Source organism: Mustela lutreola, chromosome 7 (assembly GCF_030435805.1).
Source record: "Mustela lutreola isolate mMusLut2 chromosome 7, mMusLut2.pri, whole genome shotgun sequence".
NCBI classification, from domain to species: domain Eukaryota; kingdom Metazoa; phylum Chordata; class Mammalia; order Carnivora; family Mustelidae; genus Mustela; species Mustela lutreola.
In genome coordinates this window covers 113,046,774-113,073,899 of record NC_081296.1, presented here as the reverse complement: position 1 = coordinate 113,073,899, position 27,126 = coordinate 113,046,774, and the positions used below count along the sequence as shown (strand labels likewise).

Sequence of the window (27,126 nt, the reverse complement as noted above, 5' to 3'; positions counted from 1 at the left end):
GAAAAACTGTATCTTGTATATATTCTGTATTTAGTTTTAGAAGGTATCAATTTTAAGATGCATCCTAATTCAGAGATGTCACAATGTGAAAAAAGTTTCAGGATCAACATGGCATTGTCTATATATCCTTCAAAAATGAGATCAAAGAGGAAGGGACTATGTGAATACATGTATTTATTCATTTGGACTACTTAAGTCTGAATTACTTCCACAAGTAGTGTGGCAAAATACAATTAAATGTCAACATCTGAGATTTTTTGTAGTTAAGCATTTTATTGTTTTTCTTAACAGAAACAATCATCAGAAGATGTCTTCAACCAAACTACCCATAAAAAGAAAACTTGTTATATAAATTATCCTCTATTTTTATAATCAAAATACTGTATTGGTAAAAATAAATAACAATAAACAACATACATCATTTTCATATTTGCTATCAGACCACAAGGTATGTTTGTCCTTATAATTCATTATATTTGAAAAACAAATTGAAATACAACAGACATGCACAATTAGGCCAATGCTTAGGATTTCAGATTATACTTACCAAGATATAGAGAAACATGATTTTGCTCTAAAGAATAAATTGTTGAGGAGGCAAGGGCTTCCTAACATGCTCCTAGTGTCATAGAATGCTAAAGTATATATTTAATGTAACAGGCTACTACAGCATTTTGTATTTTCCAACTCTAACCATAAAGTCTGTTAAGTCAAAAACAGAAAAAAAAAGTCCAAAAACCCCTAATCTTTCTTCCAGGTACAACAGAAGAGTATTAATGCATTTTATATATTTTTTTTTTACTAAGAACACTTTTTAGGTTTTTTGGTATTTTACATTCAGTGTCCATTGGCTCCTTCGGAGAGTATCCGTGAAGGCTCCGTAAATTTTGCCGTGAACAAGTAAAAAAGAGCTGGTGTGGGTACCAAAGCCAAAAGGGGTAAATCCTGCTCGAGTTTATCCACTCTGGAAATGGATATTATTCCATAGGCGTGAAGTAACCAGTGGCTGAAGAGAACAATAAGTCTTTTCTTTCTCACCAGAAGATCATAGCAGTTCTATATAATTTTGTAAAAGAAAAGACAAATACAAGTTATTGGACTGAATAAGCTAGATAATTTATTACGTTATAATTTAACATGTATTACTTATTGGGAAGATGGCAGAATAGGAAGATTCTAAGCTCTCCTCATCCCACGGATACAAGGAGATAACACACATCAATGCAACTCACTCTGAAAATGACCCAAAGACTGGCAGCAGAAGACCTTTCACAGTTAGTTGTAGAGAGGAAGCCACATCAAAAAGGGTAAGAAGGGTGGAGTGACGGTTAGGAACCATGTGCTGAGAGAGACTAACCACAAGAAGCCCAAGGATCAGACCCTACACCAGCAGCCCTAGGCATGGGGGTCCAGCACTGCGAGGAGTCCCCCAGTGGGCCTTATTAAGAGGTTTTTGTTTTTGTTGTTTTACAATCAGGGGCCTTTAGCTCCAGGAGAGCCAGAAAATAACAGAGAAACTGAGTACTCCCAGCCATTAAAGAGCCATCATAATAGGTAAGTGATGAATCACTAAATTCTACTCCTGAAACACTAGAGGTTAACTAACTAGAATTTAAAAAAAAAAAAAAAAAAAAAAAAAAAGAGCCAGCATAACAACCTAACAGAAATACAGCTAGAAGCAGCAGTTTGAAAAGCACCAGGGGTGTATGAGAAGGAGATTTACTAATTTCAGAATGTAGGGGCAGGGATCTTTAGGAAACTTATCCAAGAACAAAAGAGCTAGCACATTCCCCGACCTCAATACCCAGACACTTGCAGGAACCAGCAGAACACTCTTCACCTAGCTTGCTACCACCACACCCAGCCCATGTTCTCTTGCAGATTCACTCAGCAGGTGTCCCTCCTGCCCCCACACACTCTGCACGCAACCCCAGGAGAGATGGCAGCATTCCAAAGTGGCTCCTGCCCTTATAACCAAAAGTGCAGAGGAAGTACCCTGCTGATCAGTGCCATGGTAGCTGCAAGAGACAAATGGGAACAAGCATCTGGTGTGATTGCTAGGCCCACCGACCTACGAAAATCTCTCGGGGACAGGGAAGGGAGAGGTTAACCCTGGAGAGTGATTTAGCTGCAGCCCCAACACACAGAAGGGGGACAGGCATCTGGTCTGACTGCCAATCCTGCCCAACTACAGGCCTCGGGGGCCCCAGACTGACACTTTAACAGCTCAGGCCCCAAACCCTGCCTGGTATGCCCTGAGCAGATGAAGGAAGCCACTGCAGCTGACTGGACTGACACAGCCCCAACAGCAAGGCCCATATACCCCACAGAGGAGGTACCCTTGCAGTGCCTGGTTCTGGTGAATGGCAGCACTGTGCCACAGGACCCCTTCTTCATAAGGCCACTACTTTCCAGATCAGGAGATGTAGCTGACTTTTCTAATACAAAGGAAAAAAACAGAGTTAGACAAAATGAGGAGACCAAGGAATAATCCCCAAAGGAAAGATAAGCAACATGCCTGATAAAGTAATGGTCATAATTGAGCAGAGGATCTCAGTGAGACCTTCAATAAAGATATACAAAATATAAAACACAACCAGTTGGAAATGAAGAACTAATAACTGAAATGAAAATTACACTCGAGGAAATCAATAGAGAAGGGAGAAGAACAGATCAGTATCTGGAAGACTGGTGTAATGGAAAGCAGCCAACCTGAACAGCAAACAAAAAAAAATGTACTAAAAAAGGAGAACAGGTTAAGTGACACCATCAAGCATAACAATAGTCACATAATAGGGATCCCAGAAGGAAAAGAAAGAAAAGGTGCAGAAAATTTATTTGAAGAAATAAAAGCTGAAACTTCCCTAATCTGGGGAAGAAAACAGACATCCAGATGCAGGGAGCACAGACAGCACCTAACAAAACCCAAGACACAATAATTAAAATGGCAAAAGTAGTGATAGAGATTGTATAAGCAGCAAGAGAAGAGAAAGCAATTACACATAAAGGAAACTCCTTAAGACCATATCAGGTGATTTTTCAGCAAAAATTCTGCAGGCCTGAAGGGAATGGCACAATATTTTCAAAATGGTTAAAGAAAAAAACCTGTAACCAAGAATACTCTATTCAGCAAGACTGTTATTGCAGCGCTGAAGGAGACAGGAGTTTTCCCAACCACTAAACCAGCCTTACAGGAGATGTTAAAGGGAATTCTGAGTGAAAAAACAAACAAACAAACAAACAAACAAAAAAACTCATAATAAGGAGTAAGAAAGCTATAAAAGGAAAAAATGTCACTGGTAAATGCAAACATGTAATAAAAGATTAACCACATATAAAACCATTATGGAGAGTAAAATGTAAAAACAGTAAAATCAATTATATCTATAAAAAGCAGTCAAGGGACTGACAAAAGGATGTAGAGTATGATGACATATATGTAAAACATGGCAGGAATGGAGGGTAAAAATTTAGTGCTTTTAGAATGGGTTCAAACGAAAGTGACCCACAACTTAATTTAGACTGCTATACATGTAAGAAGTTATAAATGAATGTAATGGTAACCATAAATCAAAAACCTATAAAATGCACACAAAAAGAAAGGAATCCAAGCATGACACTGAAAGCATCAAACCACAGGAAAGAGAAAAAAGAGGAGCAGAGAACTACAAAAATAACAGTGAAACAAGTAACAATGGCAATAAGTACATACCTATCAATAATTACTTTGAGTATAAATGGACTGAATGCTACAATCCAAAGACATAGGGTACAGAATGGATAAAAAAACAAAAGCAAAATCCATCTAAGTGCTGCCTTTAACAGACTTTTCTTCAGACCTAAACACACATGTAAGATTGAAAGTGAAGGGACAGAAAAACACATCACGCAAACAGAAGTTAGAAGATAGTTGGGTTAGCAATACTTATATGGGACAAAATAGAATTTAAAACAAGGAGTGTACCAAGAGATAACTATATAATTATAAAGGGAACGATTCTACAAGAGGATAGAACAATTATAAATATCTATGCACCCAAAAAGGGAGCACCTAATACATAAAGCAACTATTAACAGATAGGAAGAAACTAACAGTAATAGAATAATTGTTGGGGACTTCAATATTCCACTTTCATCAATGGATACATTATTCAGACAAATCAAAAAGGACACAATGGCTATGAATGACATGAGACCAGATGGACCTAAATGATATATTCAAACATTCCATCCAAAAACAGTGGATTACACATTCTTTTCAAGTGTGCATGGGATCTTTTCCAAAATAAATCACGTGTTAGGCCACAAAAAAAGTCTCAACAAACTTAAAAAGATCAAAATCATATCATGCATCTTTTCCAATCACAAAGGGATGAAACTAGGAATCATAAGAAAAAGTCTAGAAAGAACACAAATACATGGAGGCTAACTAACATGTTACTAAACGATTAATGGGTCAACCAAGATACCAAAGAGGAAATAAATAAGTACATGAGACAAATGAAAACTACAATGGTTCAGTATCTTTCAGATGCAGAAAAAACTGTTCTAAGAGGAAAGATTATAGCAACAGAGGCCTACCTCAAGAAATAAACATCTCAAACAAAGTAACCTTACCGCTAAAGGACCTAGAGAAAGAACAAATCCCAAAGCGAGAAGGAAGAAAATAATAAAGATTAGAGCAGACGTAAATGAAATAGAGGCAAAAGGAAGGAAGGAAGGAAGGAAGGAAGGAAGGAAGGAAGGAAAAGAAAAGGAAAGAAAGAGAAAATTGAACAGATCAGTGAAACATGAGCTGGCTCTTTGATGATCAACAAAATTGATAAACCTTTAGCCAGACTCAGCAAGAAAAAAGGTCTCAAATAAAACCAGAAAAGGAGAAGAAATGACTGACACCACAGAAATAAAAAGGATGTTAAAGGAATATTATTATGAAAAATTACATGCCAATAAATTGGACAACTTTAAAGAAATGGATACATTCCTAGAAGCATATAATCTCTCAAAAGTGAATCAGGAGGAAATAGAAAACTTGAACAGACCAATTATTATTAATGGAATGGAATCAGTAATCGAAACGCTCCCAAGAAAATAAAGTCCAAGACCAGATGGCATGACAGGTGAATTTTATCAGACATTTAAAAAAGAATTAATACCCATTCTTCTCAATCTATTCCAAAAAATAGAAAAGGAAGGAAAGCTTCCAAATTTATTCTACAAGGCCAGCATTACCCTGGTAACAAAATCAGATAAGGACACCACAAAAAAAGGGGGAAACTACAGGCCAGTACCTCTGATGAACATAGATGCAAAAAGCCTAAACAAAATATTGGTAAACCAAATGGAACAATACACTAAAAAAATTATTCTCCACAATCAAGTGGGTTTTATTCCAGGTTGCAAGGGTGGTTCAGTATTGGCAAAATCAATATGATAATCACGTTAATGAGAGAAAGGATAAAAATCATAGCATCATTTAAACAGATGCAGAAAAAGCTTCTGACAAAGCGCAACCATCTGTTTGTGATTAAAAACCTCTCAACAAAGTAGGTCTAGAGGAAAGGAACCTCAACATAGTAAAGGCTGTATATAAAAACCTCACAGCTAATATCTTACTAAATGGTGAAAAACCAAGGGCTCTTCCTCTAAGATCAGGAACAAGGAAAGGACGTTCACTCTCACCACTTCAACAGAATACTAGAAGTTTTAGCCACAGAAACAAGAAAAAACAACAAAACAAAAGACATTCAAATTAGTAAGGAAGAAGTAAAACTTCCACAATTTGCAGATTACATGATACTATATATAGAAAACTCTAAAGACTCCACCAAAAAACTACCAGAACTGATAAATGAATTCAATGAAGTCACAGGATACAAAATTAATGAACAGAAATCTGTTGAATTTCTATACACTAATAACAAAGTAGCAGAATGAGAAATTAAACAATCTTATTTACATTGTATGAGAATAATAAAACATCTAGGAATAAACTAAACCAAGGAAGCGAGAGGCACCTGGGTAGTTCAGTCTTTAAGTGTCTGCCCTTGGCTCAGGTCATGATCCCAGGGTACCAGGACCAAACCCTGCATTGGGCTCTCTGCTCGGCAGGGAGCCTGCTTCTCCCTCTCTCACTCCCCCTACTTAAGTTCCCTCTCACTGTCTCTCTGTCAAATAAATGAATAAAATCTTTAAAAAACAACAACAACAAAACAAACAAAAATACACCAAGGAAACGGAAGACCTGTACTCTGAAAATTATAAAACACTGATGAGAGAAACGGAAGGTGACACAAACAAATGGAAACTCCATGCTCATGAACTGGAAGACCCATGTTAAAATGTTTATACCACCCAAAGAAATCTACAGATATAATGCAATCCCTATCAAAATAGCAACAACATTTTCTACAGAAGTAGAATAATCGTAAAATTTGTTTGGAACCACAAAAAAATCCTAAATGGCCAAAGCAATCTTGAGAAAGAAAAAGCTGGAGTTATGACAATCCCAGATTTCAAGACACACTACAAAGCTGCAGTAATCAAAGCAGGAAGGTACTGGCACAGAAAGAGACACACAGATCAACGGAACAGAATAGAAAGCCCTGAGATAAACGCATGCATATAGTAATAATCTAGGACAAGGGAGGCAAGAGTATACAAAGGGAAAAAGACAGTCTCTTCAATAAATGGCGCTATGAAAACTGTGTACCTACATGCAAAGGAATGAAGCCGGACCACTTTCTTACCCATACACAAAAATAAACTCAAAATAGATTAAAGGCCTAAATATGAGAACTGAAACCACAAAATTCCTAGAACAAAATAGGCAGTAATTTGACAATGGCTACCTAGGTCTCCTCAGGCAAGGGAAAAAGAAGCAAAAGCAAAGCATTGGGACTACACCAAAATAAAAAGCTGTTACATAGTGAAAGAAACCATCAACAAAACAAAAAGGCAATCTAATGAAGGGGAGAAGGTATTTGCAAGTTATATATTTGATAAGGGGTTAATATGGATGTATATTTTATATATATATGTGTGTGTGTGTATGTGTATATATATATATATATATAAATTAATACAGATATGCATATATCTGTATATCCTATAACTTCTACAACTCAACACCCAACACTCAACATCTGTATATCCTGTACCTTCTACAACTCAACTTAATTTGATCTGATTTAAAAAAATGGGCAGAGGACTTGGACAGTTTTCCCAAGAAAGACTTAGAGATGGCCAAAGACATAGGAAAAGATGGTCAACATCACTAATCACCAGGGAAATTCAAAATCAAAACTACAATGAGATATCACCTTAGACTTGTCAGAGTAGCTAAAATCAAGAACACAAGATACACATGTTGGCCAAGATGTGGAGAAAAAGGACCCTTGTGCACCGGGAATGCCAATTGGTGCAGTCATTGTGGAAAATAGTATGGAGGGTCCTCAAAAAATTAAAAATAGATTACCCAAATCCACTACTGGGTATTTACCCAAAGAAAATGAAAACACTAATCTGAAAAGATATGTGCACTTCATTATTTACATAGCCAAGATGATGGAAGCAACCCAAGTGTCCATAGACAGATGAATGGATAAAGGTGTGGTACACATAAACAATGGGATATTACTTAGCCATAAGAAAGGATGAGATCTTGCCATTTGCAACAATATGGAGAGACCTAGAAGGTATATTGCTAAGTGAAGTCTTTCAATCAGAGAAAGACAAATACCATATGATTTTACTCATAATGTAGAATTTAAGAAACAAAGGATAAAAAGGGGAAAAAAACAAAATTAAATAAGAAAGACTCAAATACAGAGAACAAACTGGTGATTACGAGAGGGGAGGTAGGTGAAAGAAGGGGGTTGAGTACACAAATCATGAGCATAGAGTAATGTACAGAATTGCTGATTATACTGTACACTTGAAACTAACATAACACGGATGTTAATACTTCAATAAAAATAAAATGTACTGTGTCCACACAATAATCTCAGAATCACACAATGTTTGACCTAAAAAGGACCCAAGAAATTATTCAGTCTAATCACTACACTTTACAGATGAGGAAACTGAGGCTTCCAACAGTCATAATAAACAATCAGGGACAGCACCAAAACAGGAGCCCATGTCTCTCAATTCTAGTCCACACCACCATTTAACCCTGGAAACACTACAGTTTCTTCTGAGAGATATGAACCAGAAGGGAACTCCACATGATGTGCCTTTTTCCTGCCCTGATCCACTGTAACTGAGTCTTATAGGCAGGAAGGAGGAGGTATATACACCCAACTTCCTTACTCTTAGTATTCTTGGAGTCTGCTGCCTGGATAATTAAAAAGGAGCACAAATGACATGTGAACAGCCTGATTTCCTTTAATCTTTGAACAGCTTCCTAATATGTAGAAATTGGAGGGAATAAGTGATTATAAAAGTAATATCTAAAGGAGCTAATAAACACACTAAAATGTAATTTGCGGAAGGTTACCAACTCTCTCTTATTAAATGACTCATTAACTCACCTAGAACTAGACTTTTCTTTTCCCTATTTCTGATTCATTACAAAGTGCTACTTGAAGTACATGAACATTTTATATAGGAGATTCCTAGAGCAGAGAGATCAGTTTCAAGCTAGTTTAGCTATCCATAGTAGTTATAGATAAACAAAAATTCAAAAACTTCATTTTATTGAAATATCCAATCATGTCTCCCTCAAAAATGAATCTGCTTATCTTCTTTAAAAATGTTGTGTTGTTGATTAAGGATTACAAAGCAGAATTGGAGACAGAATACAAAAGAAAAGATGTAAATCACCATAAAAATATTCTGTCTAGTCTACTATTATTCTGGCTGAAAGTCATTCCCTCTCATTCTTTCACTAATGTAAAAGAAAAAAGAGTAACAGCAATGACTCCAAAGTAGATAACAACTTACTTCCCCTGGGTTGAACTTATTTACAAAAGAATTTTGAGAAATCACACACCTTACCAACAGTAGTACAGCACCTGAAGATTGTGCCAAGGCACTAGATTAGCAAGCAACACTTTTATTCCTTTCAAGTTAAAGGAATAAATCAAAGAGTTCTAACAGTGGCCTTCCACTGAAATACTAAAAAGAGGCAGAAGACGGAGATCACAAAACAGGAACAGGGTCAAAACTAATGTGACTATGACATTATTTCCAAATCACCAAAATATTAGAGTGCAAAAGTAAAAAACATCCATAATCAATAAAGTTGGGAAGAAAGTTGAGTACAAAATGTATATAATTACTGATGACTGTCAGTGTTGCCAATGTAAAATAAAGTGTAAAATTAGTTCTACACACAATAAAGCATTTCATGTTTCCTTCAAAACAGTATTAATAACTTTCAACATTTCAATAATTAAACATTTTCTATGTGTGTAAGTTATGTGATATGATTGTTTTTTCTCCAATATGCTGGATAGTTGAGTCTACCACTGCATGAATTTCCCAAGCAAATACAGTCCAATATACAACCTCGCATAAACTTAAAATGCTAACAGCTACTGAGTGCCATCAAATAGCCATTCCTAAATCAATCAGCTGTACCATATCATATGTACTATTCTATTCAGTTGTTAAATTAAAAAACAATCAATCAAAAAAACCTTTAACAAAGGAAAAAAAGATTTCCTACCTCTATTTCAGAAGCTGACATGTACACAGCCAGAGTAACCAAAGATAATACTAATATAATGTATGGGAAGGCATAATCTGAAAAAAACAAACATTGGTATTATATTGAAAATTAAACAAATTTTCTGAATAAACCATCAAAAAAATTCAAACAGCATAATTCTCCTCATAGTGAAAACTTTCTCAACCAGTCCTATGAGAGACTTAAGTCCTAATGCCCTAAGGCAGGGGTCAGCAATCTTTCTGTAAAAGGCCAGATGTAAATATTTTTGGCCTTGTGGGCCACACAGTGACTGTCTCTATCACCCAAATCCCTGCTGCAGTGGGTACAGCCAGACAATCCAGAAATGAATGGGTGTGGCAATGTTCCAATAAAACTTTAGGGGTAATAAAATCCAAATTTCACATAATTTTCACGTTAAGAATTATTTTTCTTTTAATTTTAAAATTGTAAATTGTATTTTAAGTTGTAAATTGTAATTTTAAAAATGTAAAACTCCTTGGTCCAGCTTTGAAGACCCTACCTTGAGGCATCATTGAATGTAAAGAATTAACTTCTGTCTGTGCTTCTAGAACACTAGTATGTACTGAACTTGGGAGGACTGAGAAAGTAATTACTCAAATAATTTTGTTTTGTGGTCCAGATGGGGGACACTGGTTGAGAAGAGCTACACAGTTTTAATAACTCTTTAGAAAAGTTCAGTGTCAATAAACCTCAAAGGACAAACGGATCATTCAGTATTCTTTATGTCAAAATTCTAGATATTTCTACTTCAAGCAAAACTTTTCCTTATAAAACACTATTTTTCTCTTAAAATGTTTTCAATTTATAGCACACTAAAACAAATGAACAAATTGAGAATAAAATCATGAATTATTTTTCATATAATTATTTTAAAACAAGTTCAATTTATGAAACCACTAATCATTCTACATCGCAGTGGAACCCATTTGGAAAAATTTCAAATGTTAATTCAGAAAGCAGAAGCCAGAAATTCTGACTTATCTATACAGGCCCAATTCCAACTTACTAAATAAATGAATGCCTTATTTGACATTTACCATCTTTTATTTCACAGACAGCAATTAGGTCCTCAACCAACCATTCAAAAACACCTCATTTAATTTATAAACAATATTGCTAATGCTACAAATTTAAGACTGAGTAGTAAAAAGCCATCTATGTTTAAAAAGAGGGAAAGGGAGTTTCTAACAAGGCCTAAACTTCGGGTAGTGGAGGGTGGTCTTGGGCTCAGGCATGGTTCTTACTCTAGGGTGTAAAATAATTTGAGATTTTGAGCAACTAGGCCCAAGGGTAAGGCCTGAGAATCTGCATTTTAGTTCCCCTTGTGGTTCTGATGCAGATCACACTTAAAAATTGGCTTCAATAATAATTCCAAGGAGGTAAAATTTGTCACAGACCTCTTCCTAATACCTCCAGGGTCCCTCTCCCTAGACCCAGGTATCTTAAGCTACCAGAAGCTGCTTGCTGCTCTACTTTGCTCAGACATCTCTATTTCCTTGTTATGAACAGAATGTTTGTGTGCCCCAAAATTCTCCTGCTGAAATCCTAAACTTGCGATGTGTTGGGATTTGGAGGTGGAGCCTTTGGGAAGTGATCAGGACATGAGGGCAGAGCCCTTGTGAATGAAAATAGTGTGTTTACATAAGAGAGCCCTCCACCCCCGACTTCTGCCACATGAGGACACTGTGGGGGCTCTTATCCAGACACCAAATCTGCTGGTGCCTTGCTCTTGGACTTCTCATTCTGCAGGACTGTGAAAAAAAAATTTCTGTTTTGCAAGCCACCTCATCTATGGTACTTTTATAGCAGTCTGAAGTGACTAAGATACCCCAACAAACCAAAATTATCTACTTTTTTTCCCAATATCATAAAATTACAAGTTGGTATGACATCCTCTGACTACTCTCAGCAGACTGCATACATTTAGATTTAGTGCAAATGAACACTAACTCCTTGATCCTCACAATGAATGTGTTTTGAGCAGAGGCTTGTTAACAAAATGATCTGACGTTCTATGTGGGACAAAGCATTCTGCAATATCGGCAGCCAGAGTAAATGAAGCAGTGGGGTCTGGCAGTCTCCTGGGTTAACTTCCCAAATCCTGACCCACTTTCCACAGCTTTTCCCCTCAAGAGGTTCTGCACAACAGCACCAGTTGTAGTCTAGGACCCAGGGTGGAGGCTGACAATTCCTAAATCCTTCCCCCCTAGACAGCTCTCCTAAGTGCCAGACTGGTATAAATAATTACCTGTACTTTAGTGAATATTCCATGAACAGCTAAAACCAGATTCACTTCTCATCAACCTATTTTATTTGCTTCTTCTAATAACTGCTTCTATTGCTCTATTCACCAGTTACTAAGTCAGAAAAAGTCAGAAAGCTACTCTATCATATTCCCCTATTCCCTCACCTGTGTATTTAATCAGTTACCTAGTTTAGTTAACTCTATCTTCAAAATACTCTCCATTTCCAGTGTTTCTCTACTTTAGGCCAGTCCGGCCTGGCTAGTTGCAATAACGTCTTACCTGATCCTCCAGGTCCTCCTCCCCCGCCAATCCATACTCCACACTGCTACCAAGTTCTCTATCCAAAATGCAAACCTACGTATATCACTCTGCTGTCTAAAATCCTTAAAGAGTAGGTCTCTATTCCCAAGAGCAAGAACAGCAACCTCAAACACCTCCAGAGGCCAGCCAAGCAGGTGAATAAGGGAAGTGGGCCAAATCTAAGAAAAAAGGGAATGGTAGGAGCTAGAAGGAACCTATACATTTTCAAATATTATGTAGGTCAACTGAAACAATGTATCAGTAAACTAGAATATGAGGGATAATAGACCTCTGACTAGTCTCCAGTTTCCTCTTCCCTTGGCCTCACCTTCACAGTGCCATCCTCCTCCAGAACCAAATTCATTACCATGTTATATTATGATGCCAATCTTGCCTAGTTCCTTTAGGCCAGAAGCCTTGTCCTCTGTAACTGGTAGGGTTCATATAAAAGATGGCATCTAACAGCCCTGCAATATTCAATGTCACATATTCAAGTAAGTACTATACTACATTCTCTCCGCTACTTATAGCTTTCCTACTAGTATGTCAGTCCTTTAACACCAACTTTTTCTTATTCTTCTTTTGAGTCACAATTCAGCCTACATAGTTACTGAATAAATGAATAGCTATATTAAAATAGGATTCTTTTATTGTACCTAAAAAGCTTTAATAAAGGAATTCAAAAACTGAAGACATAAAACAAACAACAAACCTGAAGACATAACTTATATGTTAGTATATAGTATCAAATAGTAGTTTCTATATATTATATGTAAAAACAAGTTCTTATTTTTTAATTTATACTCAGGTTTTAAAAATATTCCTACTTAGGTTCAAAGCTTCAGATTCAAAGTATTCTTTAAATAGAAATCAGCTTTGATTAGTCTGAGAACATTCCATTCCAAGAAGCCCATTTTTTACGTTTTTTATAAGACTGATTATGTTTTAGCAAAAATATGTATTTTCAAGAAAAAGATCCAAAATTATACTTAGGGAAAATAGTTTATCACACATAAAAATAAAATATATTTCATTGACTTTCATCAAACTTACATAAAAGGCCTCCGCCAACTGCCTGAAGCACAGTTAAAATTGGGAAGAAGTACAGTGCAGCATAAATACTTTTAAATCGATCAGACTTTCCTAACCCACAGGCAATCTTCTTTACCAGAAGTGGTCGGAGCAGCATCATCAATACCAAGCAGAATGCATAATAGATAAATACAATGGTGTATCTGTAAAATAGAACAAGGAATCATAACACGGAGAATAAGTTTTAAAATACCTACTGATCAATTTAAAATCAAAGATGCTAAAAAAGATTTTAAAAGTATATTAAGTCAACCTATTAATTCATAAGGTTTCAGTATTGTAAACATTTTTATAGTAAGTTTCTAATAATAGCAATTTACATGCTTTTCCATGTTTCATCTAATCAAGTTCCCCTCAAAACTACAATTAGGGTAAAGTATCCTGGCATTTCTCAATTTGTAAGGAACTAGGCTATATATATGCCAATGGAGAAAATAACCTCCATTAGTCAATGTAATAGTGTTCCAATGATAATTTTATGCCATCACTTTTTGTTGACTCACGAAAGAAAAAAATTTCTATAACTTTTGGTAGTCCTATAGCCTTTTTTTTTTAAGTTTGTTTTTTTTTTTTTTTTAATAATCTCTATGCCCAACCTGGGACTTGAACTCACAACCCTGTAATCAAGAGTTGCATGCTCTTCTGACTGAGCCAGCCAGGTACCCTGGGTAGTTCTGCTGCTTTTTGAAAAGTTTAGCCCCAGTAAACAATATGTAAAGTAAATATGAATAAACCCAGTGTTGATACCATAAAATCTTCTCTTAATTTTCAAAAACCACTGTTGTGTATAATTAATAAAAAAAGGCAGACAGGCCACTGCACTGTGACTACTGGAAAAGTTGCTGAGAAAAAAAAAACCTACTTAATTCAAAGATGGTGAAACATATCCTGATCAATGAAGTTGTGTAAGGATGTGGTCGCAGAATGAGGACGGAGAGCACCTATTTGCCATCTCTGTTCTAAGTATTTGTTGACTTCCCTACTATATGCTTTATAGATAGTATAAAAACATTTATATATGTGACCAGCAAGTGAGTCTGATTTTTTTTTAAATAAAATGGTTATATACGATATCTGATTCCCTTTTTAAGCTCTCTAAATAGGACCAGGTTAAGTCCTGCAGTCCCCTGGATAGTATATGAGAAGAGAATAATCAAAGCTGAGAGTTATAGCTCTGACACCAACCAAGAACACATTATCAGTCATTGATATATAGTCTTACATGTAAATTATATGTATATACAGGGACAGATGGCATATATACAGGAAATAAATAATTTACAGGGCTTAATGGTAGGCAGGTGGAAAGATGTTCATACCTCTGTATCTGGAACTTTTTTTTTTTTTTTAAGATTTTATTTATTTATTTGTCAGAGAGAGAGAGAGGAGCGAGAGTGAGCACAAGCAGACAGAGTGGTAGGCAGAGGGAGAAGCAGGCTCCTGGCTGAGCAAGGAGCCCGATGCGGGACTAGATCCCAGGACGCTGGGATCATGACCTGAGCCGAAGGCAGCCGCTTAACCAGCTGAGCCACCCAGGCGTCCCTGGAACTTTTTTTTAAAATTACCCTTTTACATATGTGAATGTGTTTTTCACACTTCGTATGCTTAAGAAACTGCACAAAGAGGACTATTTTCTTGAGCATATTATGTAATGGTAACTTGCTATATAAAATGTCAATACCAGACTCTTTATTACAAGAAAAACATCAAAATGAACACGAGGAGAAATTCTAAAAACGAAGTAGTCTAGGACAGTATTATACAGAATCTTATGAATTTGGTATTTTTTTTTAAAGATTTATTTATTTGGCAGATAGATAGCACAAGTAGGCAGAGCGGCAGGCAGAGGGATTTGGAGAAGCAGACCCCCTGCTGAGCAGGGAGTCCCGATGCAGAGCTTGATCCCAGGACTCTGAGCTGAAGGCAGCTGCTTGATTGACAAAGCCACCCGGTGCCCCAAATTTGGTATTTTTAAGACAAAACATTCTCATGGAAATTATAAACATTAGTTGTGGAAAAAAACAGAAACAAAACCAAAAAAACCACTAACCTAAGCACCCTAATTACAATGCCAGCTACTACTTTATTAAGTGCTTCCTGTATGTAAGCACTGCACATAGTATCTGATATGTGCAGACTTAATACTCACAATCATGTTATAAGGTACCATTATTCCCATTTTTACCAATGGGAAAAATGGAGGTTATGAGAGGCTCTTAACACAATTATGTTACCACAGCAGCTCAGGATTCAAACTCAAGCTTATTTTTAGTCCTAAAACTCATACTCTTTCCTCTGTGTCAGATATTGCCTTATAAACCCCTTTTAAAGAAACAAATGCCGCTTATTTTAGAAATGCTTATATACCCTTCAATACCAACATAAAAACATGTTCATAAAAACATGCATTATACCAAAATGTATTTCTATTCCCATCGATTAGACTGTGTATCCTTCAAGAGCAGAAAATCATCTCTGCATATCTCCCAGTTCCTGGAAGCCATTCTTCAATACTCAACCTATTGAAATGAATAAAATCTATAGTTGTCATTTTCTAAGTGATCTTCGGTCTGTGAAAATACTTACAGTGGGTAAACGGCTTCATGTGTGCAGTGCACCGTGGTGATGTAGTCGGGACTTGGGTTGTAGAGCATAGTGTACCAATCGGAGAGCATCAAGACTCGGCAGGAGCGGATGTAAAGGACACCGACCGGGTCGCTCACAAGTAAGGTGGTAAGAGCTGCCATGGTGCATTCGAATAGCGCAGTGACATGCTGGAAAAGTGCGCTGGAACTAGGAAAGCAAAAGCAGCACAATTACCAGAAATTTTTCAGGATTTCAATGGATTTTAAGAAAACCTGTATGTTTCAAAATACAGGTTCTAAAAGGATCTTTTAACTGATAAATCCTGAAGCTAAAATATCTTCTAAATAGGTTAAGAAACGCCAAACATAAAAACCACTTGAGAAGAGTTTAACCGTCTATATTAAAAAGGGATACGCATCCCAGATACACGGTGCCAATACTATCTAAATGTACAGAAGAGCATAAAGTATCTTTAGTGCCCTGCCAAACTGTTAAGAATGTCTTAGTATCTATGCATTTTAAATGATCTTAAATATCAAAAGCACATAAAAGATTAAATGTAATATATATTAGTTATAAAGTGTAGTAATATAGTAAACACTATAAGCTCATCATCTAACCTAGTAACTAGAACATTAACCTACATTTACCTCTGTTCTTTCCTCATTCTCCACTCCTGGCTCTCCCCAAAGAGGTAACCATTATACTAAATTGTCTTTATCGCTTTTTCTGAAGTTTTTATTCCAATTAGATTATGTTTCATAATCTGTCTAGTTTTGCTTATTTTTTAAAAGATTAATTTATTTGAAAGAGAGGATGGGGGAGGCAAAAAGAATCTCAAGCAGACTCCCTGCTAAGCACGGACACAGGTCGAGCCTGACACAGGGCTCAACCTCATGACCCTGAGATCATGGCCTGAGCCGAAACCAAGAATTGGATGCTTAACAAACTGAGCTCCCCAGGCACCCCAAGTTTTGGCTATTTTTAAGCACTATTAAAGTGATATTTGTCTTGAGATTTTTTTTTTCATTCGAAATTACATTTCCAAGATTCATCCATGGCATTGCTTTAGCTAAAGTTCATTTTCACTGCTATAATAATATTCTACTGCATGCCCATTCCATCATTTATCCACATTTACTTTTTTAAGTATGTTGTCAATGCCTTCCTCTGTTTATAAGTTGAATTTTCACTCTCTTGTGATATTTATAAACAGATGTTCTCAATTTTAATAGAATTTATTTTATCAATTTTTAAATTTCTGGTTAGCATTTTAATATTCTGAAAAATCCTTATTCCAAGAAAAATATTAACCTACATTTTCTTCTAGGTTTAAAGGTTTTGCTTTTCACATTTAAGTCTTTCACTCACATAGAATAGATTCCTGTGTATAATCTAAGGTAGGGTGTGACTAGATTTTCCCACTTGGGTATCCCAACTGTCCCAGCAGCAGCACATTACCGAGGAGTTTACTGTCCCTCCTAACCCCCCCATGCCCCCAAACCACCATGCCACTTCTACCATACAAGTTTCAGAGATTACTGGTCTGTTTTTAGGTTCTGTATTTTGTTCCTGGGGTCCAATTTTATCCCTCAGACAAAAGAATATGACAATCATTCTTGATATTACATACATTCTTCTACTTCTTCAGTGGTCTTGGCCATTCTTGGGCCTTTGGACTTCCATATAGATTTTAGAGTTAGCTTGTCATGTTCCATAATATGAATCCAATGTAGCTTAGCTACCTCGGTCTTAGCTTTCTCACAATACCATGGTACTATAAATGAAATATAGGAAGATAAAAGATCCTGTATATTTATCTTACAGCCAGCCTCTTTACTAAGCTTTCTTACCATTTCTATTATCTAGTCTACAGATGTTTTTGAGTTTTCTATCTGAACAATGTTTATCTATCACTGCATAGCAAACCAAAACTTAGTGGTTTGACAACCACCATTCATTATTTCTCACTAATCTGTGATCTGACTGGGCTCACCTGGGCAGTCCTATCTGTTCCACATGATACCAATCTGGGATGTACTCATCTAGAGGCTTGACTTGGCTGGAGTGTTCAAAACAGGTTGTATGGCTGGAGTAGATGCCAGCTGTCAGCACAAAAAGGGCTGCTGACCAGAGCACCATGTGGTGTCTCGTTTTTGGTGGTCTGCAGGGTAATTACGTGAACAGGTAGGAGTTTCTTATTTCTTCTGCTTAGAATGTGTTTTGCTTCCCCAGGAGCAATTTTGTGAATCTGTTTTTCACTATGTCTGTAAAATCCAAAGCTAACATGTCTTTAAATATTGACTCTCCTTCATTTTCTCTATTTTTTTCTGAAGACTCTGATTAAAAACTATGTACAAAGAGTTAATAAAACTTTTCCTCTGCACAGGAGACTCTGACTTTCAGTTAACTAGCTCAGTTCCTCTGGAAGCCTGATAAGGGTAACATGTCAACTTTATTGCCAGGTAACACTGTTTAGGAGACGAACAACTCCTTGATTGGTAGACTGTACTGGGACTGGGGAGAACTATAAATAAGCAATAAATATCTGATGGGACACCATGGTCTGGCCTTCTTGAGTTCAGCAATTCTTCTAAATTGGCATGTTCCCTGCAGGGCTCTGGAAGCTATACTTATGGAGAGGTTTCAGAAAGAATGGCTCCTTTAGGGCATAAGACCTTAAACCTGGACTCCCACACCCACTCAGTGTGGACTTTATCTTCCTCCAGCTGAACTCAACTGCTTCAAAAGCTGACGCTGCCCTGTAGGCAAGCTATGTTCGTTCTGGGCAAGACTGGTTCTTGGTATGACCTAGGGTTGTCTACCTCTGGTAGTCTGAATGTTTAACCGAACCTAGGTGGATTCCCACAGGGATTATAGACACACACTACAGCTTCTCATTCTATGCTCCATTTCCCTTAATATATTTCAAATTTTCTATCTCCTTTTCTCTCAGCATTGCATTATTTTTTAAATTTTGGTTTTTTTCAGTGTTCCAAAATTCATTGTTTGTGCACCACACCCAGTGCTCCATGCAATATGTATCCTCCACAATACCCACCACCAGGCTCACCCAACTCCCACCCCACCAAAACCCTCAGTTGTCTCAGGCCACAGTCTCTCATGGTTCATCCCCCTCTCCAATTTCCCCCAACTCACTTCTCCTCTCCATCTCCCAATGTCCACAGATACATGTATTTCCTAATTCACTAATTCTATCTTCAACTGTTCAATCTGCTGATTGACCTACCATTTTTAAAATTTCATTTCTAGAAGTTCCTTTTGTTTTTTAAACCAACCTGTTTGTTCATTCCCAATAACCTCTTGTTGACTCTTGGAGGTCTTTGGGTCTATTTCTTTAAGCACTACAAGGTAGCCTACAGTCCATTATCTGCAGTCCTTTAGAAGCACACCTATACTCTCTGTTAAGTTTACCCACTCTCAGTCACAGTGCTGATTTTATTTGGTTATCACGGAGTATGAGGTCATTCACAGATATTAATGAATAAGAGTCTTAGGGCCTAAACTAAGGATACGGGAAGCCTTCCAGCAAAGAGGATCTGTGCTTTCGCTGGCAGTCGTGCCCACCACTAGCTTGGGCTCCAGCCTCTTGAGAGTGTAGGCTTCACAACGGCTGCCTCAGATTCAGGACCTGCTGTGGTCAGCAATAAACCACAGGCAATGCTCCCATTCCTACTGTGCTTTGTCACTCTGGCCCCAGCTTAAAGTTGGCTTGTGTTCTCTTTTCTTTTTTTTTTGTTTTTTACGATTTTATTTACTTTTTTGACAGACAGAGATCACAAGCAGGCAGAGAGGCAGGAAGAAGAGAGAAGGGGGGAAGAGGCAGAGGGAGAGGGGGGGAAGCAAGATCCCCGCAGAGCAGAGAGCCCAATGTGGGGCTCGATCCTAGGACCCTGGGATCACGACCCGAGCCGAGGCAGAGGCTTAACCCACTGAGCCACCCAGGGGTCCTTGGCTTGTGTTTTCTAAAAATGGATTCTTGGAGATCTCCCCTGCCTCCAGTGAAACCAGCAAGGTCTTAAACAGTGTGTCTTTTCCAAACTTCAGTTATTTCCCACAGGAGGGTCGCTTGGAGCTCCTAACGAGCCCATATCGTAGGAAGAACTCCTGCATGATTTTACACAGATGGAAAGAGTGCATACATAAACAAACATAATTTCACATAATATAATCTAGTATTTTGCTTCATTGTAGAATTCATATTTTTAGAAGCAACATCCCAACCTCATCATTTCTTGCTCTCATTGTGCCCCTTTCAAACTGTCTGCAGTCAACCACACGATCTTTACAGAACAAAACTGGGATTCTAAAACTCCCCTTAGTAGGCTACTCGTTGAGTTCCATCTGTCTTTCAGGAAAAATACCCCTTACCAGCATTGTTTGCCACCCCTCCCAGCCACGCTACTTTCCTTTTCTCCTCACACGTCCACACACGTGGGCATCCTTCACTCACCCATCTGGCAAGCTGTGCATCCTTCAAGATCAGCTCTGGAAGTTATCCCCAGGTCTTAGGAATGCTTCCTAAGATTCCTGTAGCCTTAACTCTCTACCCTGGTCTCATTTAGTCCCCATCTCTCATAGGACCTCAGTTCTCACCTCTTCATTATACTGTGTGCTTTTTTGCCTCCATACTTTGGCACATCTTCTTCTTACTGATAGACTTTTTCCTCAATTTCTATCAAAATCTACTCACTTTGCAAAGTCCAGCTTAAAGTCAGTTTTTTTCTGTGACCCTGCCCTACTCTGAGAAGGAAAAATTAACTTCTTCTTCATGCCAGCCTTAAAACTCTCCATAAACCTCTATTACAGAACCTCACAAACACTATGATGGCTTGTCTTTCTCATCCACCGGACTGAGAGCAGCCACATTTCAGTCCTCTCTGAATCTTGCAATGCAGCACAGCATTTGGCACACTGCAAACATCCCTAGTGACCGCTCAATACATTCTAAAAGTTATAAATTATATAAAAACAAGTCACATAAGCAGCACAGCTTCTGACCATACTGCATAAAAATATGTAATTCTGCTTATCTTTGCCCTGGTCCTAAAGAAAAACAAATTTAATACTACACTCTGGGGAAAGCAAGAGTACCAGAAAGGAAAGTTTTGATGAGAGTCTGGCCAATGCATTCCCAAGGGATGACTTCACTCGTAAGAGGGCAAAAATTGGTTCTTGGGGATAAAATAATCTTACATTTGTTATATATAGCACATAGGTGTATACATGACATAGACAGTGATGATATTAAAATTTCATAGGCGTAGGTGAAATTAGGAAAAAAGTATCTGAAAAGGCTCCTTATTTAAGGAAGTGACAATGAATAAAAGGTTGAGAAACACTGGGCTAGTCTCAGACAGCTAGGCTTCTACTTCCTTGATCGTAAGGGCAACATCTCTGGAAAATGCAAGAGATGGCTCTGGTGTCCTTTGCTGTCAATTTCCTAGGCAAAGCATACCTAAGTTATGCAAACTCCTTCTTTTTAAACATACCTGCTTTCCTGCCTGAGAACTAATCACTCCTCTGTTCTACCCTCAAACCCAACCCCACACTCTGCTCCAAGACTCTCCCTCAAAACATAACTGATGTTTTAATTCAAATGCATTTGGTGAGGTGCATCTCTCTAACCCCATCTCTTCCCTGCTTATGGCTGAGACGTTCCAACCAACTAGCTGAGCAATTACTCCACTTCAGCTTTCAGTTCATCACGTCTCCTTTCTTGCCCTCGTCTCTCATCATTCTAGACAGAAATTAAAAGCAAGATGAGAGGTACTTTTTTAAAAACCTTTTTTACGGATCCATCTGAAAAAGAACCAATACTTTTCCAATATAAATAATCAGTGTGGATTTATTAGGTGGGATCCAGAAAACTACTAATTCTAATTCTGTCTGCCCATCCTTCCCATTCACACTACTGGAGTCTGGTCATCCCTACTGCTTGCAAACAGCCTTCTAATATACCTCGCCTCTCATCTACTCTCTATAGAAGTTACCTTCCTAAAATATACAGCCAGTGATGTGTAAACCAAAATCTTCACCAATAAATCATCCACGCAGCAGATACTAAATGAGCATCTGTTACGTGCCAGCAGCTGTGCTGGTCTCTGGAAATTCCATGGAGAACAGAGATGGCCACTGCCCTCATGGACTTCCAGTTGGGAGACAGGAGGAAACAAACATAATTATACATTGTGTTGACTACTAAATACAAAACAAAAACAATAAAATGAAGAATACTATTAAAAAAAAAAGAAATAAGGGGGGCAGACCTACTTTAAATTGGGTCTGGGAGGGTCTCTACAACTAGGAGTAATTTATACTGAAATCTGAAAGAAAAGGCAGCTAGGTAAAAAGCTGCAGTCAAGAGGGACAAGAGAGCATCTGAGGCAGAGAAGAGCTGGCGAAAGGGAAAGATGCTGAGAAGCTGGAGGAACTAAAGGCCGGTAGGGCTTGAACGTACTAATTTGGCTGCTCATTCCCAGTATAAACTTCACATCCTCACCAAAGAACCTTCCCATTCTGGGGGTGCCTGGGAGGCTCAGTCGGTTAGGCGACTGACTCAGTGTCAGCTCAGGTCATGCTCAGGGTCCTAGAACAGAGCCCCACACAAAGCTCCATGCTCAGTGCAGAGTCCGCTTGTCCCTGTCCCTCTGCTCCTCCCCCTGCTTGCACGAGTACACAGTCTTTCTCACAGACAGACAAACATACCTTCACATTCTGGCCTCAACCTGTTTTTCCCACTCTCCTAGTTATTACCTTTGATGTGCAATCCACACTCTGACCACCCCAACTACTTCCAGTCCCACCTGCAGCACAGCACACATTTCACACCGCCATGCCACTGTCCGTGCTATTTCCTCTGCCTAAAATGTTTTTTTTTGAAGTCTTTCAGATCACACCAGGCACAATTCATCTCTTCCATTCTTTGTGATTCCAGAGCATTTTGGTCATAACGCTTTTTTTTTTTTTTTTAAAGATGTATCTATTTACGGAAGAGAGAGAAAGGGAGGCTAAGTGCATGCAAGCTGAGGGGGTGCTAAGGGAGAGAATCTCAAGCAGACCCCCCCCCCCACCCCGAGCACAGAGCCTACACAGGGCTGGATCCCATGACCTGAGATCATGACCTGAGCCAAAACCAAGAGGTGGACATCTAACCCACTGGGCCACCCAGGCATCCCTCATAACACGTTTATACTTTTTTTTGTTTATACACTTTTAAAATTGATTTATAATTAGTTGCATATGCATTTGTCTTCTCTACAAAATTAGAGAAGTTTATTATTATAAACCACATCAGTTTTTTCTGTACCTCCTCCCCAATCATCTAACCGTAAAACATAGGGCTCAATAAATGCTTGTTGATTTTAACGTTTTAGCATCAGTATTCATAATTAGGTTGCAGCTATATTATCTTAATATTATACTAGATTACTAGTATTAAATTAAATCACAAAGCATTTGTTCTCCAACAATAGTTTTGTAATCATAACCAATTCTTTATAAAGAACCCATAGAGATTGTAATTGAGAAATGAAAAAAAAAATTCCTTCCTTATCATTTAGAGTAAAACAAAGGATATTTCCCTTTATAATTACTAAGACATGCCCTATCCTTAAGTTTTCTTGCCACAGTCAAACGTCATCAGAATATAAAGCAAAAACAGGTTCACCACAATTATTTAATAAGGTCTTCTAAATGATCATCATTCCAACATCAGTCCGTCCAGATACATTCATAGAAAGTACTAACCTCTTTTTCCCTGAGTACCATTCGATGAAGAACCAATGTAAAACAAGGGGAAGCATAGCCATAAATCCTAGATACAGCCAATCATAAAGTTCTGGAGACTCTGTGCATGGCTGACAGTATTTCTGTGCATTTGTTCTCTGTCCTCTTGGACACACCTATAACAAAAGAACAATATTTTTTGTACAGATACTATTTTAGGGATTTATCTTAATATCCCAAAGTCATTCTATAAAGACATCCCATTTCAGTTTAAACATGTATACATGTGCATCTTTTAGAAATAAAAAAGAAAGTGCATATGTAAAATATATCTACATTGTATTTGATATATCTGTATAACACTCTTTTAAAAGATTCCTTTTACTAAGTTACTAAAACAGTCGACTAACATTAAATGACAATCTTAGTTAATAACGCTACATAAAAATAATTACAGAGAAAAATTCTGGAGTTTTAATGTTAACTTACTGCCCAAGTCACTGTACTATAGCATTAATATGTATTAGAAATTACTATAAAATTATAAAATGTTTTAAAAAAAGTTAATTGAGACTGCAAGAAAGATGTATTACAATTAATAAGACAACACAAATAAGAATTTTATTAATGTGCCATAGTTTTATAAATTGAGTATAATGAAGAAAAAAGATATTCTACAAGTGAAAATATTTCAAAAACAAAAAGATTTTAGCAACAAAACATCAAAATGTTAAGTAAGACTTACCCCACATTCTCCATATATTTCAGTTGAACCATTTTTAAATAATAGGGTCTTTCCACAGTAAAGTCCAAGGCATGCTGGTTGAATATCGACAGCTTTTTAAAAACAAATGCCAGTAAAGTAACATCTTTTGTGATTATAAAATAATGTAATAACAGTTGAAGCACCTGGCAGAAATATCTCAACACAGTTGTTAAAAATGATACAGATTAACAAAAGTCTTGATGCACTTACTTTTAAAATCTAAAATTCCCCTTTTACACCTTGTCACTGCAGAAAGTTATACTGAAACCTTGTTCTTAATGCTATTGCTTCTGGTTAAGAGCCATCAACCAGCAGAGTGGGATCTATCCCCAGAATTCAAAGCTTAACCTGGTATGTCTCCAGTGGCTCCAGCAGCTAGTCCCCCTTGATTAGATGGACTAGACTTTTGCAGTTCTACTTTTTAATTAAAAGCTAACAGAGGATCACCACCCCTTATTTTTGCCCAGTCAGAACATGCACACATACACACATACACAAAGACACACACAATATCACCTTCGTTCTTAATAGAACACATTTTAATACCAGAAAAGCAGAAAAGACATAATTTCAAAATAAAGGTCAGGCCTTTAAAGTAAATAAATTCACCTTAAGAAAAAGCTTACAACATTGTCCTAACTTTGGTCATGTTTGCTGAGGACAGGTGAAAATTTCATCAAGGTTGTCACTGGGCCTCTGATCAGTATCAGGGATACTGATATCTACCTTAGAATCAAGAATCAACCCCCTGCTTTCAAGGCTTGGACAAAATAAAAAGCAGCTTTTCTTCACAAAAAAATACCTCAGGGCCTACAGATTGTCTTTGGCCTCACCAATAAAAAGCTATTAAGCATGTTTTGTTTTTTCTTCATCGGAGACATCTGATTTCCTTCGTTCACTGATTCATTGATTCAATAAACGTGCATTAAGTATCAGACTCCCTGGCTATGAACTTCTTAAAGAGCCACTGAGCAACATAACAAGAGTCCCTGCCCTCAAAGAACCTACAGCTTAGAGAAGAATAAATCTGAAACAACTATGGTCAAATGTGAATTAATCTGGAAAATTGTGCATTTTATGACTACTGTAGGGACCAAGGGCAGGATCCCAAAATGAGCCATTCTGGAATACTGATTATTTTAAATAAAAGTTACTTAAGAAACAACAGGACATGTGAAGGACATTCACACTTCTTCTGTCTCCCTGAAAGCAGTATAAAGATATCCTTATTAACACTGATAATGACTTTAAGGTCAAAAAAGCTGCAGAAATAAACCTTGTTACTTTTTTGCCAGTCTACTACCTTAGCCCAAACACCTGTTTTCCTTTTCCGGTAAATTCCTCACAAATTTATTGCCTCTTTGTTGATAATGTATAAAGAACTGCCTGCCTTGGTCATTTCTTTAGGTCTCAAGTTTCATAACTAGGCCTCCATGAACACATAAAACTTTTTTTTTTCTGTTCATCTGTCTCATGTAAACTTAATTTTTAGTCCAGCTGGAAGATCCTGAAGGTAGAGAAGACTTTTTCCTTCCTTTCACTATTGAATAATTTCCCAAATTCTTCATGAATTCACAATAGAGACTGCTTGGTCCACAAAGCCCTTTCTCCTTTCAAATTCAAGTGGACTTTTGATTTCTTTCTCCCTGTACTGCTGAGAAACAATAGAAAGAGCACAAACTAAAATGTTTCAAGTTTAATATTTTTACTTTTTGCCAAATTCCTGATTTTTTTAAATCCCTGGGCTTCTTTACCATATTTGGCATTTAATTCTTAATCAATTGTAATCACTCTGCCCTAAACTACTAAGACAAAAATGAACGGTTTCAGAGTTTTTGAGAAGACAGAAGTTAAAGAACTGGTGGCTTCTTCCACATGTGTTTTGCATCTAGTAGGTGTTTAGTAAATACGTCTGAATGTGAATAATCTGAAATTCTCAAAACCCAAGGCCCGAAAACAACCATGATAAACTGAAAACAGCTCATAATCGACCAACCAAAATTACGGCTCCCGGTGTCCGTTCGATATTCCCTTCCCCTTCCCTTCACTGGAGGGTGGCTAAAATATTATGACTTTTTTTTTCTTTTTTCCAACGGTCTTGTCCCTTTATGAAGCGCCCTATAACTTAACGCCTGATGCTCAAGCGGGCGACTTCAGCAGCGAAGAGCTTCCTCTGCCCTCACTGGCTGTCGGCCTTACTAACGCCCGCGCTTTAAATTCTGAAGTCGACCCTCACGAATGCTAAACAAAGGGACTAAAAGGGACCGAAGCGACCTCTCGCACTCGACCAAGGCCTGGCCTTTTGACCTGGCACACACAGCCCGTTCCCCTCTACAGCGTGCCTCCTCCGCAGCCCGAGAGGGGCCGAGGCGACCCGGACCCCCAGGACGAGTCCAGAGACCGGGCGAGGCTGTGCGAGCAAGGGGCAAGGATGCGCCGCTATCCGCAGGCCGCCCGCCGGGGCAGAGCCCAAAGCCGCCGGCGTGGGGAAGAGACGGGGACTAAGACAAACGCTTCCCGACCCTTCCGGGACCACTCACCCATTGGCCGCTCGCAGGTCTCCCCGAAGGAGCTCCGGGATCAGCCGCCACGGTAGCAGCGCCCGGACATCCGGCCCACAGCAGCCTCGGCGGCTCCGCCTCCTGGTAACCCGGGCGACCACCCCGAAGCCCCGCCCCCTCGCCCTTCCG

At 37.9% G+C, this 27,126-nt stretch overlaps 1 protein-coding gene across 2 annotated transcripts; it reads right to left on the bottom strand.

Moving 5' to 3' along the window:
- Positions 1-157: 157 nt before the first annotated feature.
- On the bottom strand, positions 158-27,093 carry JKAMP (JNK1/MAPK8 associated membrane protein). 2 transcript variants are annotated; one of them, XM_059182230.1, is made up of 7 exons: positions 26,977-27,093; positions 24,416-24,507; positions 23,692-23,846; positions 15,922-16,128; positions 13,297-13,478; positions 9,674-9,750; positions 158-1,056 (listed from the first exon to the last, which is right to left on the bottom strand). In XM_059182230.1, exons 1-7 carry the CDS (start codon positions 26,978-26,980, stop codon positions 838-840), a joined length of 936 nt encoding a protein of 311 aa, XP_059038213.1. In that variant the 5' UTR covers positions 26,981-27,093; the 3' UTR covers positions 158-837. The 2 variants fall into 2 exon arrangements, with proteins under 2 accessions (XP_059038213.1, XP_059038214.1); XM_059182231.1 differs by having other exon boundaries at positions 24,416-24,489; positions 26,977-27,069.
- Positions 27,094-27,126: the final 33 nt, after the last annotated feature.

Bases quoted from the DNA above. Each gene is read 5' to 3' on its own strand.
- JKAMP (XM_059182230.1), bottom strand. The intron at 13,479-15,921 runs GTAAGTATTTTC...TCTATTTTACAG, and splicing joins CATGAAGCCGTTTACCCACT to ATACACCATTGTATTTATCT. The intron at 9,751-13,296 runs GTAAGTTTGATG...TGTTTTTTTCAG, and splicing joins AGTTGGCGGAGGCCTTTTAT to ATTATGCCTTCCCATACATT.